The sequence below is a fragment of the Hoplias malabaricus genome, chromosome 3 (assembly GCF_029633855.1).
Source record: "Hoplias malabaricus isolate fHopMal1 chromosome 3, fHopMal1.hap1, whole genome shotgun sequence".
NCBI classification, from domain to species: Eukaryota; Metazoa; Chordata; class Actinopteri; order Characiformes; family Erythrinidae; genus Hoplias; species Hoplias malabaricus.
This window is the reverse complement of record NC_089802.1, coordinates 80993305-81006743: the sequence shown is the minus strand read 5'-3', so window position 1 is coordinate 81006743 and position 13439 is coordinate 80993305. Positions and strand designations below refer to the sequence as shown.

The 13439-nt window shown below is 51.4% G+C and overlaps 2 protein-coding genes and 1 long non-coding RNA gene across 3 annotated transcripts; all 3 read left to right on the top strand.

Moving 5' to 3' along the window:
* Positions 1–1131: 1131 nt before the first annotated feature.
* LOC136692952 (uncharacterized) lies at positions 1132–4035 on the top strand. Its single transcript, XR_010802005.1, has 4 exons — positions 1132–1296; positions 1365–1514; positions 2667–2773; positions 3715–4035. It is a non-coding gene; the product is annotated as an uncharacterized lncRNA (long non-coding RNA).
* Positions 4036–4140: 105 nt separating this feature from the next.
* On the top strand, positions 4141–8994 carry wiza (WIZ zinc finger a). Its single transcript, XM_066665343.1, has 8 exons — positions 4141–4419; positions 4509–4880; positions 5026–5640; positions 5727–6017; positions 6144–6361; positions 6509–6659; positions 8233–8392; positions 8471–8994. Exons 2-8 carry the CDS (start codon positions 4514–4516, stop codon positions 8661–8663), a joined length of 1995 nt encoding a protein of 664 aa, XP_066521440.1. The 5' UTR covers positions 4141–4419; positions 4509–4513; the 3' UTR covers positions 8664–8994.
* Positions 8995–11337: 2343 nt separating this feature from the next.
* Positions 11338–13105, top strand: LOC136691544 (uncharacterized). Its single transcript, XM_066664102.1, has 2 exons — positions 11338–12148; positions 12459–13105. The coding sequence occupies exons 1-2, from the start codon at positions 11338–11340 to the stop codon at positions 13103–13105; spliced, it is 1458 nt and encodes a 485-aa protein (XP_066520199.1).
* The last annotated feature ends 334 nt before the right edge of the window (positions 13106–13439 follow it).

The window sequence follows — 13439 nt, the reverse complement described above, 5'->3', positions numbered from 1 at the left end:
CATTTATGCATTTGGCAGACGCTTTTATCCAAAGCGACTTACAAAAAGAGGATCTAACATTCGAACTACAGCACGATTTATACAAAATACCTTATTTTTGCATTGAGTGCAATACGAGTGCATTGAGTGCAATACGCAGGAAGTAATAAGTGCATTAAAGAAAGACTTTCAGTGCAAAAGATACTCTCAGAAGAGTTGGGTCTTCAATGATTTCTTGAATGCGGAGAGGGTTTCTGTTGCTCTGATGGGGCTTAGAAGCTCATTCCACCAGCGTGGTACCAGAGATGAGAATAGCCTCGACTGACCTGTACGGGGGGTTGGCCGTGTTAGTTGGTGCTCCTTTGAGGAACGGAGAGGGCGGGCGCTAACATATGCCTTCCTTTTTCAAAATTAACATTAACTGTGAGTATAACCCAAAGCGTATACTCTTTTTTAATAAATAGGTTGGCTTTATTTCAAAGTGTTATGCAGTGTGTGTTGGTGGATGAACACAGGTAAAAAAAAATTAACACAATGAAAGTGAGGGTTGGGGCTTGTAGCATGAAGAATGAGAGCCATTATCTCTGGTGTTTCACACACACACACACACACACATATATATATATATATATGAGAGAGAGAGAGAGAGAGAGAGAGAGAGAGAGAGAGAGAGAGAGAGAGAGAGAGAGAGAGAAAGAGGATTTATAAGCTAATAGAGGATTTAAGGGAGATCTAACAAGGATCCAGGTTCTGTAAAATCTCAGTGTCATGTTAGCTTTAATGCATCTGATCCCCTCCATTTTCTCAACACTATACAATTCCTGGATCCACATAGAACGTGAGGGAGGAACAGGGGACGTGGCAAGGGAAACACACTGAATAAAGCAATAAAAATGTTGGGCTCAACATGTCTAACATATCAGATAATTATTGGAAAATCTTAGCCCAGAAATAGTGTAATCAGGGGTAAGACCAAAAAGAATAAAAGTAATTTGCTGTAGCTTGATGACATCTATTCCAAGTCGGATCAATATTTTTATTGATATGTGCACGCCTCAGCTTAGTGAAGTGGTAACGATGAATTATTTTACACTTAATGAGGCTACACCTCGCACATATGCAGGAGTGAAGGTGATGAATGTGAGAGTGACGCCCTTCGACTGCGTGACCTCAGGGTCATCTTTAGCATTAGCATTAGCCTTAGCACTACCTCTAGATCGCTGTATCAGTTGATCGATTGCTCCTGTCTGATTTCGGCGCGAATCGACTGTGCCGAGGCTGCCACTGCACACAGACCGCGCGGACCCCTCTTCACAGGTGAAATACAGTTAAATACAGGTAGACTACAGCCTTAAACTACAGTTACAAACTCTGTCGTTTTACAGCAGCCCTGCTGGTGCTCGGAGCCCCGCGCCGCGGCCTGGAGGAGCTCAGAGACCCGCGGAGAAACGGAGCTGCGGCTTCATAGGCACGGGATTCACGAGGCGGTGTATTTAACTATAAGAGCTTTTATTTTTCATTAAACACATTAAACGGTAGGTCTATTGTCTTCTAATTTATATCTATGATCATAACTGCATTGAGCTTGTTACTTTAAAGCTACTCCCGCAGGGGTCCCATTCCACCTTAAACAGTGCATTGATAGAATGTAACTACTCCTCTGTTTAAGGTGGAACGGAAAGTTCTCCACTTTGTGTGGAAGTAGATCAAATACAGGTTTTGTTCATGTATTTAGTCCAAATAATGTAACACAAACGTTTAGGCTGATGAAGCACAATAATAATTACGTTTACATTGTAGCATTTCTAAATATTTAATTCTGCTGGACCTTGTTTATTATTTCTACCTCCGCCCCCCAGCGATGTGTTAAACTGTCCCACACACACACCACGGTCAACACACACACACACCACGGTCAACACACACACACACACACACACCACGGTCAACACACACACACACACACACCACGGTCAACACACACCACGGTCAACACACACACACACACACACACAGACCACGCTCAACACACACACACACACACACACAGACCATGCTCAACACATACACCACGGTCAACACACGCTCAACACACACACACACACCACGGTCAACACACACACACACCACGCTCAACACACACACACACACCACGGTCAACACACACAAACACACCACGGTCAACACACACACAAACCACGCTCAACACACACACCACGCTCAACACACACACACACACACCACGGTCAACACACACAAACACACCACGGTCAACACACACACACACACACACCACGGTCAACACACACACACACACACCACGGTCAACACACACACACACACACACCACGGTCAACACACACACACACACACCACGGTCAACACACACACACACACCACGGTCAACACACACACACACACCACGGTCAACACACGCTCAACACACACACCACGGTCAACACACGCTCAACACACACACCACGCTCAACACACGCTCAACACACACACCACGCTCAACACACGCTCAACACACACACCACGCTCAACACACACACCACGGTCAACACATACATTTTAGAAAGTTAGAAATTTAGAAAGACATCTTCCGTGGGTCGGTGGACATTTAGAAAGATACTGCCCTCGTGTACTTGAACATTGGGCCCTGAATAAGTTGTTTTGTTTTGTAGGAAAATGGACATAGTTCCGGAAACGGCCCAAAAAAACACCGTGAGTGTTAACCCGAGTCTGGTCCAGTCCGACTCTCCCTCGCCTGCACAGCCCGAGGAGAGTGAGTGTGAGTCCGATATTACTCTTCAGTCCACTATACACGCCCTGACATTCCCACATGTTGCTCTGCATACACGTGTTAGCTCCCTTCCCCCTGTTCTTCAGTGGTCAGAACCCCCACAGAGTAGGTATGATGTGGGTGGTACTCTACAAAATTATACACAACTCTAGCCAGACCTCAGGCAGTCCTCCGAGACCCAGAGTTTAAACTCAGTAACTCAGGCTACGTTCACGTTACATGTCTCATTATTCAGTTCGGAGTTTTCTCAGCCTGGGTTTGGCTGTTTGACAGTTCACATTCATAACTGTAGGAGTCCTGTATCTGTGTTTAATGTGAACAGGTGTCTCTCTGAACAGGCAGAGTCCTCACACTGATGCGTTTAGACGACTCATTTTGTTAAACCTGAAAAAAACAGGTGCATGTGTAGCTTGTGTATTGCATTTTGCTCTAAAAGACAGGTCACAGGAGACACAATCCAACTGACTTGTACTGCTGCACTGATCGATCACACACTGAGTGCACAGTGTAGGTCATAAAGCAAGGGTTTCTGCCCTCAGGTAGTGCACTGTATGCTGAATTATAAAGCCATTTATATTCTGATATAAACATCGCATCTTGCTGCTGAACTAGGGCCCTGTTGGTGTGTAGTGTTTGTTTTATCATCTCTGATGTGCACTATGTAGGGAGTGTGGCACTGTTTGTGACACAGTTTCTCTGGTTGTTTTGCTGAGCTGCCCCTGACTCAAATCGGATACATATCAGATCTAGGGGAACATAGAAAATGGTCTCTGATCTGATTTGGAAAATATGTTCACACAGTCCTGAAAAAAAACAAATCTGTGTCAGACCCTGGACACACTGTTATTCATACACACCTGGTCCTTCCGTACATCATTTCTCATGCTGTGTTCCGTGTGTGTGTGTGTGTCTCTCTCTCTCTTCAACAGCGGGGTTGCATGTGTGTGAGGTGTGTGGTGCTTATTTTGAGACGAAGCGGGGACTCTCCAGCCACTGTCGTTCTCACCTGCGGCAGCTGGGCGTGGGCGTGTCCGACAGCAGCGGCGCTCCCATCAGCCTCCTGTACCAGATCATCCTAGAGAGAGACGGGAAACTGCCCTTTCCCTCGGGGCAGAATAGAACCGAGACTACCAAGACCCCCCAAAAACACAAGACCCCCAAAATTCCTCAGTCTCCACCCTCCAAATCACTCCAGCCCTCCCCCCCAAAAATCAGCCCACCCCTCACACCAAAACATTCCCAAACACCACTCCCCCAGACCACACCCCCTCAGTTGACGCCTCCTAAAACCACCAGCACCCAAGCCACGCCCCCTCAGTCCCCGCCCCCTAAACCCACCCCCTCTAAAGCCCCCACCTCTAAAACCCCCCTCTCTAAAATCTCCAGCCCCAAAAAGGACTCCACCACCAAGCTGAAGATTAAAATATCCACTCTGGTTAAGAAGTACAGCAAGTCCTCAGCCGCCACTTCAGCTCCACCCACTTCCACTGGCCACACCCCCTCACCGCCTAAGCACAAGAAACTCAGTACAGAACCTAAGAGGTGTCCAGTTCCGGTTCCTCCCCCTGTGTCTCCGGTTCTCTCCTCCAAACCTCTGTGGGCTCCTCAGGAAACGGACGCTCCGCTGAACCTCAGTGAGTAAACACTCAGACACACCCAAACTAAACCAGGCTGTGGTGTGTGTGTGTGTGTATGTGTGAATATAACTCTGTGTGTTTTTCAGCGGCGATGTCGGACCCCACCTTGCGGCCGGATGTCCATGTGTGTGAGCTGTGTGGAGCCTGGTACGAGACGAGAAAGGGGCTGTCGAGTCACGCCCGAGCCCACCTGAGACAGTTCGGGGTCCCCGCGGACGCCAAGGGGGCCCCCATCGACCTGCTGCATGAGCTCCTGCTCCGAGAGGAACAGGGGAACGGGGTTCTCTCATCCCCTACGCCTCCCAAACACCCTGACACATCAGAGCGCGCACATGCCACCCCAAATCTTGCCCCCAAACGCCCCGCACCCCTCTCCCCCGAACCAGAGGGTCCACACACGCCGCCACCACCAAAAAAACACAAGACCTCTCCGGGAGCAGAGGAGGTGGAGCCCAGGGGTGAGTCTCTCACGCACACACACACACAATGTGACTCGCTCACTCAATCTCACACCCCACTTACACACGGATGGAGAGTGTGTGATGCTTGTGATGTAAAGTGGTAAACAAATACATTACATTTTGGGGTTTGTCTGTGTTGCAGGGGACGTCCCGAGGGACGCACTGAGAGACGCCCGCTGCGAGTTCTGTAACGAGAAGTTTAAGACGAGCCAGAGCTTGGCGAGCCACGCCCGCTCACACCTACGTCTGCTCGGAGTCACTGATTGGACGGTTCATGGGTCGCCCATGGCAACACTCCGAGACCTGATGTCCCGCAGAGGAGTGACCACTTTACCCAACCCTCATGCTCTGCCCACAAAGAATCATACCTCCCCCAAACAGCCACACCCCCTGAACACAGAGAATAGTGCCACACCCACAAAGTCACATGCTCCCCCCCTACAGTCCCATACCCCACCCATAACTCCTCTTACCACACCCACAAAGTCCCATACTCCACTCACACAACCCCTTACCTATTCACCTCCCCCTGAAGCACTGCTTCCTCTTAGTCCTGGCTCCGCCCCCAGTGCAGCGTGCCCCACCCCTCCACGAGTGCCCAAAGCGAGGAAAGGCTCCCGACTCGTCTTCGCCAAACCCAAGGACGAGCTGGTGGAGACAAATATCTCCACCCCCGAGGCTTCCAAAGCCATGCCCAAAAACACAGCGCCACCTTCAGGCAGCTCTCAGGAGACCAGCAACGGCAGCAGTGGCACAGGCAGGCAGCATTGTGTTAAGTTTGTGTGTTGTTTATCATCGGAGCTGAAGGTGGAGTGTGATTACTCTGTGTGTGTGTTTTATCAGAGCTGAAGGTGGAGTGTGATTACTGCGGGGAGATGTTTGAGAGTCGTAAGGCCCTGTCGTGTCATGCCCGAGCTCACCTGAGACAGATGAGTGTCCGCTGGTGTCCCAACGCCTCGCCCATCGATGCCCTGCAGCAGCTACTACAGCGAGAGAGGGCGCCACTGAGCAGCGACAACAAGCCACAGCCTGCAGGGGGCAGGAGAGCCTCCTCCACCTCCTCGTCTCAGTCAGGAACGTCATCACCTGTGGAGCTCCTCCGGGAGAAAGCCGATGCCCCCGAGACCGCAGCAGGTCCGACTCAGTCCACACTGCAGCACACACTCGCAGGGAATGGGTTCCGTCACAGAACTGAGCCATGTCTGAGAATGTTGTTCTGTGTACTTTACTTTCAGTGTGTGTGTGTGTGTGTCCCTGCAGGCTGTGAGCCAACATGCGACCTCTGTGGGTTTGATTTTGAGAACAGAAAAGCGTTAGCGAGCCATGCCCGTGCTCACCTCCGTCAGCTGGGTGTGGACTGGCGGGAGAACGGTTCTCCGATCGAGACCCTTGCAGAGTGGATGAGGAAAGAACCGCAGAAAGTGGCAGATCTCCACAGAAGATACATGAAGGGAGACCTGCCCCAGGTCAACAAGAAGGCAAGAACCCACCCCCAAGTAAACAAGCTGTAGATGTCTGAGAGGCAGTAGTGTGGGTTCTAGATATCTGAGAGGGTATAGTGTGGGTTCTAGGTCTAGAAGTGTGTACCCAGATCTGAGATGTAACCATCTTGTTCTTTCTCACAGAGGAGCACCTTGTCCCCTCACCCCTCTTTCTCTGACACTGAGCTCGCTCGCCCCGGACCACACAGAGACACCAGAGGACCACCATCCACCCTCTCAGCCCCCCGGAGACCCCCAGCTCCACAACACACCCACACACACAGCTCCAACAGAGGTATATATACACACACACACACACACACACACACACACACAGCTCCAACAGAGGTATACACACACACACACAGCTCCAACAGAGGTATACACACACACACACAGCTCCAACAGAGGTATACACACACACACACAGCTCCAACAGAGGTATACACACACACACACAGCTCCAACAGAGGTATACACACACACACACAGCTCCAACAGAGGTATACACACACACACACAGCTCCAACAGAGGTATACACACACACACACAGCTCCAACAGAGGTATACACACACACACACAGCTCCAACAGAGGTATACACACACACACACAGCTCCAACAGAGGTATACACACACACACACAGCTCCAACAGAGGTATACACACACACACACAGCTCCAACAGAGGTATACACACACACACACAGCTCCAACAGAGGTATACACACACACACAGCTCCAACAGAGGTATACACACACACACAGCTCCAACAGAGGTATACACACACACACAGCTCCAACAGAGGTATACACACACACACAGCTCCAACAGAGGTATACACACACACACAGCTCCAACAGAGGTATACACACACACACAGCTCCAACAGAGGTATACACACACACACAGCTCCAACAGAGGTATACACACACACACAGCTCCAACAGAGGTATATATACACACACTCACACACAGCTCCAACAGAGGTACACACACACTCACACACACACACAGCTCCAACAGAGGTATACACACACACAGCTCCAACAGAGGTATATATACACACACACTCACACACACACAGCTCCAACAGAGGTACACACACACTCACAGACACACAGCTCCAACAGAGGTACACACACACAGCTCCAACAGAGGTATACACACACACAGCTCCAACAGAGGTATATATACACACACACTCACACACACACAGCTCCAACAGAGGTACACACACACAGCTCCAACAGAGGTACACACACACTCACAGCTCCAACAGAGGTACACACACACTCACACACACACAGCTCCAACAGAGGTACACACACACTCACGTACACACACACTCACACACACACAGCTCCAACAGAGGTACACACACACTCACACACACACAGCTCCAACAGAGGTACACACACACTCACACACACACAGCTCCAACAGAGGTACACACACACAGCTCCAACAGAGGTACACACACACACACACACACACAGCTCCAACAGAGGTTCACACACACACACACACACACACAGCTCCAACAGAGGTACACACACACAGCTCCAACAGAGGTACACACACACTCACACACACACACAGCTCCAACAGAGGTACACACACACTCACACACACACACAGCTCCAACAGAGGTACACACACACACAGCTCCAACAGAGGTTCACACACACACACACACAGCTCCAACAGAGGTTCACACACACACACACACAGCTCCAACAGAGGTTCACACACACACACAGCTCCAACAGAGGTACACACACACTCTCACACACAGCTCCAACAGAGGTACACACACACACATCTCCAACAGAGGTCCAAAAAGTTTTTCTGTGTGTGTTTTGCAGGTTATGAGAGGCGTCCTCCGAAGCTCCTCCCCCACGGTGAGAGCAGGTTGGGGGCGGGCTCTCTTAAGCCTCGTGTGGGAAATGCCCCCTCTCTAATGCCCCGCCCACCAGAGAATAGCCTGGTCAAACTGGTTGGAAAAGTTTATTCACTGAAATGCAGGTGAGTTTTATACACACACACACACTATAAACACATGCACTACCCATACACTCTCTCTCTCTCTCTCTCTCTCTCTAGGTTCTGTGAGGAGGTATTTAAAGGTCCTCTCTCTGTTCAGGAAGATTGGCTCATTCACTTGCAGCAGCACATCCTCAACCTCAAACGAGATTCCGCCCCCATATCACAGAGCCCTGCCCCCACAGTTCAGAGCCCTGCCCCCACACTGCCCCTTGCTGATACAGCACAGCTGATTGGTCCAGAGGTCGTATAGGGGGCGGGGACGCTACGTATTTTGTGGTGCTTTACAGCACCCCCTCAGGGAGCTTCAGGACCAGTGCCCGCCGCACTCTGCTTTTACACTTTCACACTTCTGCGTTTCAGCGGGTTGTAATCACTCTTTTGAGGTTTTATGGAGAGAGCGACGATGATGGAGTGATTTCTGAAGAAGATCCGCTGTGAAACGCAGAATGTATTTTTCTGTGAATTTTTACTTGATTTTTAATTTCTCGTTGTGATTTTTAAATGTATTTTTACTGGAGACAAAACTCAGAGAATCACTGAATAAACCACAGTCTGATTTTTTCCTGTGTCTTTGTCTGTCTGTGGGTCTCTGTCTCTGTCTGACTGTGCGTCTGTTTGTCTGTCTTTGTGTGTTTCTGTGTGTCTGTGTCTCTTTGTGTGTCTCTGTGCCTCTGTGGGGGCGGGGTTCAGCAGGGTAGGGGTTTGGGGGTGTGGTTCAATAGTGGTTTTCTCTCTCTCTCTCTCTGTTCTCTCTCTTTAGCAGAAGCTCTGAGAAACACAGTAATCTTCAGCATGTCTCAGGTGTTTATTAAATAGAGTTATCAACAGCAGGACACACTGATCCTGCAGACACAGATGGGGAGTGTGTGAATGTGTTTCCTGCAGTTTGTAACGAAGGTGTTTCCAATGCTCTGGTGGGAACAGTGTGTTCCTCTCTGAGATCACTTTTCACTCAGTGGCTATTTCTGATGTGTCTTGGAAACCAAAACGGAGTTCCAGAGTTCCCACTCTGTCCCAGCACTCAGCTCCGGTTCCGGGTTCAGGTTGGGCCGGGGTAAGGTCTTGGGGGTAAAGCGGGGGTGTTCACTGGTAAAGTCTGGCTCCGTCAGTTCTGCAGAATGGTCACTAAAACTGCTGGTCACATTCCTGTCTGATCCCTCCCCTCACATCCAATCAGCAATGAGCTGGAGACAGAGAGACGCTCCGTCCCTTCCCTCAGTGACCTTCAGTCTCCGGTGACAATGGACGTCCCACGGGCGGGGGTCTGGTTCCGCTGCTGTTTCACTGGAACCTTCTCCACATCTGTATCCTGCAGAACTGGGCCTCAATTCATCTGACTGAAGAGCATCTGTCAACATCTGCCTCAGGTTTGAAGAGTGAACAGCGGGACCACGCTGTGCAGAACTTAGAGAACACCTTCAGGTCCAAAGGCTTTCCTGAGGAAACATCTGCAGCGAGAACAGCACGGCCTTCGCCCCTCGACACTCAGCTGGACATCCCTCTGTTTTCAGGGCCCCCACAGTTTTACTAACAGACCCCTCACCCCCACAGTCAGAAATAGACTGATGTTACTTATTAATCCTGGTGCTGCACCACAACATAACTAACAAGACTTTCAAAATATTCGCCCAGGGGCTCACCTGGTCTGATACGTTCCACAGCACTGGAAAATGACAAGTTGTTTCTCTTCCTCGGGGACTGTGGCTGCTCCTGGAACTACTGCTGTGCAGTTTGTGAGAAATGGAAGAACACACAGATAAACAGAACTCATCAACAGCCTGGACATTTAGAGACTAAATGTTAGAAACCAAAATAAATTTAATTCTGAGGCTGAGGGAGGGCCCAGACGGGTCAGTACTCCTGTGCTGACCACCTCACTGTCTTTTCTGGACAGACGTGTCTAATCACATCTGGGCGCGAGGTAATGATTAACCCCTGGAGCAGAGTGAGATGGTGAGGCATTCCTTTCTCACTCCAGAGGATCCACAGACGACAGGCTTCTGTTTACAGTCAGCTTTAAAAACAAGAGATAAACAGAGGACAAGGACTACAACCTCACACCTGCCCCCACACTACAACTTCAAGTTCAAGAAGTTTATTGTCATTTCAGCAGTATAAAGTGTTTACAGTACACAGTGAAACGAAATAGCGTTCCTCCAGGACCAAGGTGCTACATAAAACAATACACAACATTAAAGTGCAACTAGTGCAACAGTGATGCAGCTGGTCATGATGCTCTCGATGACTCCTCTGTAAAAAGTGTTGAGGATAGGAGGTGGGAGATGAACCTTCTTCTATTCTTGACAATCTCCACAGCAGAGTTGTAGATTTTCAGCGGCGAGTGCTCACCCCTTGTTTCTCTGAAGTCTACAACCATCTCTTTGGTTTTGTCCACGTTCAGAGACAGGTTGTTAACTTCACACCAGTCAGTTAGCCGCTGCACCTCCTCTCTGTATGCTGACTCGTCGTTCTTACTGATGAGACCCACCACAGTCGTGTCATCAGCAAACTTGATGATATGATTTGAGCCGTGCATCGCTGCACAGTCATGGGTCAGCAGTGTGAACAGCAGTGGACTGAGCACGCAGCCCCGGGGGGCTCCAGTGTTCAGTGTGATGGTGCTGGAGGTGTTCCTACCGATCCGGACTGACTGAGGTCTCCCACTCAGGAAGTCCAGGATCCAGTTGCAGAGAGAAGTGTTAAGGCCCAGTATATTCAGCTTCCCAATCAGGTGCTGAGGAATGATGGTGTTGAATGCTGAGCTGAAGTCTATGAACAGCATTCGGGCATATGTGTCTTTTTTGTCCAGGTGGGTGAGCGCTAGGTGGAGCGTGGTGGATATGGCATCGTCCGTTGTGCGGTTAGGACGATACGCGAACTGTAGAGGGTCCAGTGTGAGGGGAAGTAGGGTCTTGATGTGCCTCATGACGAGCCTCTCGAAGCACTTTGTGATGACAGGTGGGGGTGCAACCCCACACTGCCCCCTCACTACAGCCTCACACCTGCCCCCTCACTACAGCCCCACACTGCCCCCTCACTACAGCCTCACACTGCCCCCTCACTACAGCCTCACACTGCCCCCTCACACCTACCCCTTCACTGCAGCCTCACACTGCCCCCTCACTACAGCCTCACACCTGCTCACTCACTACAGCCTCACACTGCCCCCTCACTACAGCCTCAAACTGCCCCCTCACTACAACCTCACACTGACCCCTCAATACAGCCTCACACTGACCCCTCACTACAGCCCCACACTGCCCTGTCACTACAGCCCCACACTGCCCCCTCACACCTATCCCCTTACTACAGCCTCACACTGCCCCCTCACACCTATCACCTCACTACAGCCTCACACTGGCCCCTCACACCTACTACCTCACTACAGCCTCACACTGCCTCCTCAATACAGCCTCACACTGCCCCCTCACTACAGCCTCACACTGCCCCCTCACTACAGCCTCACACTGCCCCCTCACTACAGCCTCACACTGCCCCCTCACTACAGCCCCCACTGCCCCCTCACTACAGCCCCCACTGCCCCTCACTACAGCCTCACACTGCCCCCTCACTACAGCTTCACACTGCCCCCTCACTACACCCCCACACTGCCCCCTCACTACAGCACCACACTGCCCCCTCAGTACAGCCTCAAACTGCTCCCTCACTACAACCTCACACTGCTCCCTCAATACAGCCTCACACTGACCCCTCACTACAGCCCCACACTGCCCTGTCACTACAGCCCCACACTGCCCCCTCACACCTATCCCCTTACTACAGCCTCACACTGCCCCCTCACTACAGCCCCACACTGCCCCCTCACTACAGCACCACACTGCCCCCTCACTACAGCACCACACTGCCCCCTCACTACAGCCTCACACTGACTCCTCAATACAGCCTCACACTGCCCCCTCACTACAGCACCACACTGCTCCCTCACTACAGCACCACCCTGCCCCTCACTACAGCACCACCCTGCCCCTCACTACAGCCTCACACTGCCCCCTCAGTACAGCCTCACACTGCCCCCTCATAACAGCCTCACACCTGCCCCCTCAGTACAGCCTCACACTGCCCCCTCAATACAGTCTCACGCTCCCCCTCAGTACAGCCTCACACTTCCCCCTCACTACAGCCTCACACTGCCCCCTCAGTACAGCCTCACACTGCCCCCTCAGTACAGCCTCACACTGCCCCCTCAGTACAGCCTCACACCTGCCCCCTCAGTACAGCCTCACACTGCCCCCTCAATACAGTCTCACACTGCCCCCTCACTACAGCCTCACACTGCCCCCTCAGTACAGCCTCACACTGCCCCCTCAATACAGTCTCACACTGCCCCCTCACTACAGCCTTACACTGACCCCTCACTACAGCCCCACACTGCCTCACACTGCCCCTCACTACAGCCTCACACTGCCCCCTCACACCTACTACCTCACTACAGCCTCACACTGCCCCCTCACTACAGCCTCACACTGCCCCCTCACTACAGCCTCACACTGCCCCCTCACTACAGCCCCCACTGCCCCCTCACTACAGCCCCCACTGCCCCTTCACTACAGCCTCACACCACCCCCTCACTACAGCCTCACACTGCCCCCTCACTACAGCTTCACACTGCCCCCTCACTACAGCCTCACACTGCCCCCTCACTACAGACCCACACCTGCCCCCTCACTATAGCCTCACACTGCTCCCTCACACCTATCCCCTCACTACAGCCCCCACTGCCCCCTCACTACAGCCCCCACTGCCCCCTCACTACAGCCTCACACCGCCCCCTCACTACAGCTTCACACTGCCCCCTCACTACAGCCCCACACCTGCCCCCTCACTATAGCCTCACACTGCTCCCTCACACCTATCCCCTCACTATAGCCTCACAGTGCTCCCTCGCTACTGCCTCACACATTAGCATAAACACGTTACACATTAATGTAAACACAGGAACTCCATCACTCCAGAGAGCACAGTTCCACTTTGATTTCCTGCTTCAGAAAGTTAATGAGTGAGTGAA

What these genes read in the sequence shown, in the direction of transcription:
- wiza (XM_066665343.1), top strand. Translation starts at nt 4,514, where the DNA reads ATGTCGGACCCCACCTTGCGGCCGGATGTCCATGTGTGTGAGCTGTGT. An exon ending in CACACACAGCTCCAACAGAG is followed by an intron (nt 6,660 to 8,232) that starts GTATATATACAC and finishes TGTGTTTTGCAG; the next exon opens with GTTATGAGAGGCGTCCTCCG. An exon ending in GTTTATTCACTGAAATGCAG is followed by an intron (nt 8,393 to 8,470) that starts GTGAGTTTTATA and finishes CTCTCTCTCTAG; the next exon opens with GTTCTGTGAGGAGGTATTTA.
- LOC136691544 (XM_066664102.1), top strand. Translation starts at nt 11,338, where the DNA reads ATGACGAGCCTCTCGAAGCACTTTGTGATGACAGGTGGGGGTGCAACC. An exon ending in CTACAGCCCCACACTGCCCT is followed by an intron (nt 12,149 to 12,458) that starts GTCACTACAGCC and finishes CCCTCATAACAG; the next exon opens with CCTCACACCTGCCCCCTCAG.